This window comes from Hibiscus syriacus, unplaced genomic scaffold, assembly GCF_006381635.1.
Source record: "Hibiscus syriacus cultivar Baekdansim isolate YM2019G1 unplaced genomic scaffold, ASM638163v2 tig00110597_pilon, whole genome shotgun sequence".
NCBI classification, from domain to species: Eukaryota; Viridiplantae; Streptophyta; class Magnoliopsida; order Malvales; family Malvaceae; genus Hibiscus; species Hibiscus syriacus.
Genome location: NW_024062795.1, coordinates 7,926,928 through 7,932,831, shown reverse-complemented (window position 1 = coordinate 7,932,831; position 5,904 = coordinate 7,926,928). Strand labels below are relative to the sequence as shown.

General features: G+C 35.1%; 1 protein-coding gene across 1 annotated transcript; it reads right to left on the bottom strand.

Moving 5' to 3' along the window:
- Positions 1–1,091: 1,091 nt before the first annotated feature.
- LOC120134122 lies at positions 1,092–1,842 on the bottom strand. Its single transcript, XM_039150597.1, has 2 exons — positions 1,309–1,842; positions 1,092–1,183 (listed from the first exon to the last, which is right to left on the bottom strand). The coding sequence occupies exons 1-2, from the start codon at positions 1,840–1,842 to the stop codon at positions 1,109–1,111; spliced, it is 609 nt and encodes a 202-aa protein (XP_039006528.1). The 3' UTR covers positions 1,092–1,108.
- Positions 1,843–5,904: the final 4,062 nt, after the last annotated feature.

Here is a 5,904-nt window from a genome sequence, read left to right as displayed (position 1 = left end):
GTCCAACCCCATATGCCCAATCTGCGAACCCGAACATGAGACAACACTTCATGTCCTTCGAGACTGTTATGCAATCCGAGGCCTCTGACTAACACTTATTCCCATTGATCATGCCACTGATTTCTTTGATTGTTCCATTGGAAAATGATTGGATGACAATTTATTTAATAATCTAATGCTACTCAGGGTAATATGCCTTGGAATCTCTTTTTTTCTCTCTTAATTGTGGTAAATTTAGAGGCGACGTAATGAATTCGTCTTCACCGATTCTTGCTCACCTTTATTCAATGTAGTCCGCCTTAACTTTGTCTGGGCTCTCCACTCCGCAACCTTCCTCTCAAAGGTTGTTGCTACTCACCATCACCGCTAGAGTCCTTTGGGTGGACTCCACCTTTGCAAGATTGGATCTCTTGAGCACTTATGCCTTGGTGTCATCTACCACTAGTTTCGGCTCCATCGAAGGTGTGTTCCGCTCTAGTGACGGTGGTTGGATCGTTGGATTCTGAAAAACTCTCGTCACTGTCACGCCTCTTCAAGCCGAGATGTGGATCCTCTACATTGATCTTCAAGTGGTATGGACCCACGGTTTTGAACGACTCCAAGTGAAATCAGACTATGTAGAAGCCATTAAGTTAATCATTGCTCTTAGTTTCAGATTTCAGCCATCTCCCACTTGTAAAAGTCATCTATGCTATTCGAAACCAAGTCTGATTTACGGAGTTTCTTCGGATCCCACGAGAATGCAACGTGGTGGATGACCCACTAACGAAGATGCCTGTTATTGATCACTATCGAGTTTCATTGCTTGACTCTGTACCGTCTGACATTCAACCGCTTATTTCAAATGATAAATTAAGACTTCCATATTATATAATTGTTCGTAGTTAAGTCATTGGCTTGAAACCACTTTTCAATTAAATAGTATTTTTTTTGAGTTTTATGTATTTATATTCCTTTTAATGATTATATTAAATTATTATTTCTTTCACTTATGAAATTATATAAAATAAAATAGTTGTTAAAAATATTGAGAGATATTCACAAATATGTTACGACAGATATCGGAAATCTTAGGATAAAATATAAGAAAAATTGCAATTTATTTTGCCTAGTACTTGAGCTTTCTTCTAGATATGATCTCTTCCATCTCTTTCCGTCTCCAAAAGGCCAACGTTTCATCGAACTGCAAACATATAAAACGAACAAAAATTGATTTTTCATAGTCACATTCATTAAATATACATGGATAGTCACATTCATTAAATATACATGGAACAAAAATATTTCAAAGGAAAAAAAAAGACATACCGATCCAATATCTTCTTCGCATTCGCTTAACTTTTGAATTAGAATTTCGAATGTGTCCTTACATTGGATGTTCGATCTTTGTCTCGAAGAACATTCTTCTTTAATTCTATCTTCCTTTCCCAATTGCTTTTGTCGTTGTTGTTGACGCCGTCGTTCTTCTTCTTCTTCTTCGGATTCGTAAAGCGATGGAACTTCACCGGGATCCAACTCAACGGTACACACTTTCTTATCCTTCGCATTGCTGCCCAATCTAATGGACTTAAAAGCGATAGCACTACAAATCCCTGAAAATAAACTCGTGACATCAAAATCGATCAACTTCTTTTTTAGGGTTCTAATATGGTTTACACACGATGAAGCAATAATCTTCAGCAAAACGTGGAAATATCCATCAAAACGGTGATAAAAAACAAGTAAAAATATAACACAACAATGAGAGTAAAGCAAAAGAGAAATGGAAGGAGACGAAGGATTGCTCCAACTCTGAAAAAATGTGTTGAACAAAGCTTTAGCAACCGCTGTAATGGCAGACATTTTTTGAAAAGGTGATGTATTTTTCTCAGTCGATCGAGTAACCAAATTAACTTAATATATAAAAATATATATAAAAAAATACTACTCGTTGGTTTTACTAGTGATGTCATTATAGTAATGTTTTACGTATGAATCTATAGTAATGACTTACATGTCGGGTTTATTACACAGATACATTTATTTTGTGGTGACGAAGCTTCGTTGAAAGTGCAGGGAGTTGGCTTTTAGCAGGCTATGTAAAGCAAGTGTGGCACCGGTGGTGAAAACTATTTGGCTGGAGGCTTCTGCCATGTACGATATCGTACCCACAAATACATGCACTCACCTGGCTGAAATTATTAGACCTGAGAGTCACTTTCTGTGAAAATACCTTTTAAGTGTTGTTCATGGAAAAATTATAGTTGTGACGGTTTTGAACGATTCATTATTTATAATTTAGATGGAGAATCGTAATCGATGGATAAGTGAACTAAAAATATTGATTAATAATCGTTAAAAGCAATAGATGTTGAGAGGCAGCCTAAAAGAATACCTCTTTATCACCCTTGCACGGTAACTTCTATATTTGCTCTAGTGTTGTAGTCAAGTTTAAGATCATAAACTCATGATATCTATTTTGTAGATTGACAGACTAACTAGATCGACTATTAGATGATAGAGTGTAGACTTCATGGGCCTGTTGGTGGCTTCAAAGAACTCTAGAGGTTTTAAGGAACTCAGAAGGCCTCAAGGCTCACTAGGCCGATGATACGGCAGCGGGGTTGTGGCCTCCGCAGGAGATCTGGTAATTGAAGTTCTGTAATTTCATAGAGCATTGATTATATAATGGCTTGGGATTGGTTTGAATCTAAGAAAGTTTTGAACTTCATTAGTTTGATGATTGAAAAGGAATCAGATTGTGTACCTAACTGGCTAGATTATGTATCTTTGATGATTCAACTGAATTTTATTGATGTTTAAAGCTATTCAATCGTGTAGCTTAGTCCTTTGCTGGCCTTTAGTTGAAGTAAATGATGGTAAACATTTGTAAGGATTAGAATAGACGTAATCTTCTTGTCCGGGTTGATCCGGATTCTCCCTTCTCCTTGCGGGTTTCCCTCTACGATCTTCATGAATTTTCTTGACTAACAAAGACAGCTCATCCCACATCAATGTTCCATTCTTGTACTGATCAATTAGACCAAACAAAAGTTTTCTGTCTAGTGAAATTGACGTCTTAAATCCCAAGTATCTGCAAAACAATGAACAAATTAAACGAGTTGCAGTAAATAAAGACATGAAAACCAGACATTTTTAGTCTCAAGAGAGGGTTATAAGTGAAACCAGCGGTGGCCTTCGACGGCTTTATCAATGTTTCCGACGAAAGGGGGAACGAAAATACGGCTTTATCCATTGCAGTCATCTGATCTGTATGGTCCATGAAAGGTTCAAGCTCTTCTGGTTTTAATATAGTCTGTTTGCTAACCAGATTCGGAGAAGGTGCTGAAAGATCTGTCATTCTCTTCTCCTTATGATATATTTCTACTGCTACAGCGTAACTTGTAATGCTGCTATCAATGCCTAATGCCTGTAATATACTATAGCTGTATACTCTGGAGTTGAGAGGTACGATCTGCGGTCTCGTTTCTTCTTCGAATCGATTGGTTTATGGTTCCATCCATCGTCAGCGTATCCGAATACTAACAAAGTTAGATCAAAGTATTGAAGTTACGAACATAAAGAACACGATCGGAATCGATGTTCTTTACTCACCTCATTTGTTTCACATCTGCAGCCACTTCTTTTGTTAAACCTTCCCTGAACCGGTGAACGCCAATACATCCTTGTCGTACCTGAGATGAACCACCAAGAAAGGACCTTTCTCTCTCAAAACGTCCCACGATTTTGTATGCGAGGAAGGAACAGTAAAAACAACCTCTCAAAACGTCCCACGATTTTTCTCTCAAAACGTTCCACGAAACAACCTCTGCAGCCCTTCAGGCAACCCATTATCGGCAAGCCTAGACTCAGTTCGAGCAAACAACAAAATCCAACGATTTTCTATGTGAGGAAGGACCTGTAAAAACAAATCTGCATCAAATAAAGTTCAATCAAAACAAGAATCTTGAAATAAAATTATAACATAATAATAAAGCTATATATATATATATATATATATATGTTTATGAAGTATGAAAGAACTGATCACAGCACATGTTGTGTGAGAGACTAATTTCTGTTCTTGGTCACTTTGGAATGTGATATATATTGATAAATTTGTGTATAAAATTTTATTATATTTTGTCATTTTCAACTCTAAACATGTGATTATATATTGAGAGAACAGGCAATAACATGCAAAATTCTTTGTTATAATCATCATTAAAATCATTGTATTCATAATTAAAATTGTGTAGTTGTTCATTTTTATTTTATCATATTATCTTAAATAATGTAACAATGGGCAATTTTGCTATCACATATATACTCCAAAATCTATTATTGTGTATTTTTAACTGATTGTAATATATCCAGTGAAACTGAAACCATTCGTTTGGGATAAAAGATTTGTGTTTTCGCCAATATAAAATAATAGAGGGTTATTTATCTTTTTAGTCATTTAATTTTCAGCATGTTTTTATTTTGTTCACCAAACTTTTATTTTTTTTCTTAAGTTACACATATTTTATTTTTTTAATTATTTAACCTCATGATCATTTGGCATAAAAACGTTGCCTTTTTTAACTTTTTATTTATGGAATTAATTTAATATTTTTGATTATTCTTTAATCTTTTTATTCTTTTAACTAGCTTTATTCTCTATTGTTATTCGATTGTCGTTAATAATCGATAACAACATAAATGACACGAAGTATATACATTTTTTTATTCTTTATAGAAAGGAAGGGACACTAATCTCAATAAAGGAAAGAGATAGTTTTGGAGTTTAAAAGCAGTAGACATATATTTTGAGAAGAATGTAAAAAGGGTGAATAATATTGTTTCTTATTGAACTTTACTATCTTTTTTATTTTACTCATTATACTTTCAATTATTCTAATTTACTTACTGAACTTTATGGATTGAATTATTTTGCTCACTTTATTGCTAATCTTCTAATGGTATTATAACCTCGATTAAATAAATAGGTTTTTAAGTTAGATCATAAAAATAAAATAAAAATTATAGGGTAAATAATATTACTTAAATTATACTCATCTATTTCACCAAGCAACCTCCATAGCCTTCCAATCTTCATCAAACAACCTCCAAAGTCTCCCAACTGTTGGGAAATAAACGAGTAATTTTCCTATAACCAGATTAGTGAGAATGCGAAATAAAAACAAAAAAATAATATCCGAAATTGATAATGGAGTTCAGCCAATTATGCATATGTCTCCAGACTGCTGTAGATCTTTTACTAAAGGGAGAAAATTTACAGGTGTTTACAAAAACACTTGAGAGAGAGCTAGAATGATTTGGGGATGATTTTGAAGCTAAATGGGTTAGGGTATTTATAGTTGAAGCTTAAGGACTAATCTTATAAATACCGTAAAGTCCAAGAACTAATTGTAATTATCCCATTACCATTTTTCAACAAATAATTTTCGGTGCACCGAAAGCCACCGAATTTGCAGCATATTTTGACAATTTAGCTGCCCATCTTTCTTGACTTTTAACAATCTCCCACTTGAAGAATGATTTTAATCTATCTTCACACCTCGATCAATGCAGCAACATTTCTGGTCTTGTTACTCTAAATCTGTGTCAGCCCTTCTTACTCCCTGAAGTCTGACACTCCTCGTATTGAACCCTTGTCATTGGAGTTCTTTACGCCATCATGCATCGACACTTTCTCACGGCAAAGTCCGATGTCTCTTCTTGCCTCCTCCCTTCTAACACAAAGGTTGGAGCTCACTTCCCAACTTGTAAATGGATAGTTTCTCCGTGGTTGCCTTGTCCCTCAACGTCTTGGCTTCCTTCGACTCTTGTCTACTAGTCTTTGAAGGATTGTTCCTCACTTGAACATCCTCGGCAAGCCCTTTCTTCAACCCTTCTCTTATGATGGTCTGTGAAGCCATG

Excerpts from the sequence above, each read along its gene's own strand:
- LOC120134122 (XM_039150597.1), bottom strand. The coding sequence starts at position 1,842 with ATGTCTGCCATTACAGCGGTTGCTAAAGCTTTGTTCAACACATTTTTT. Across the intron at positions 1,184-1,308 it reads GCGAAGAAGATATTGGATCG|TTCGATGAAACGTTGGCCTT; the intron begins GTATGTCTTTTT and ends ATATGTTTGCAG.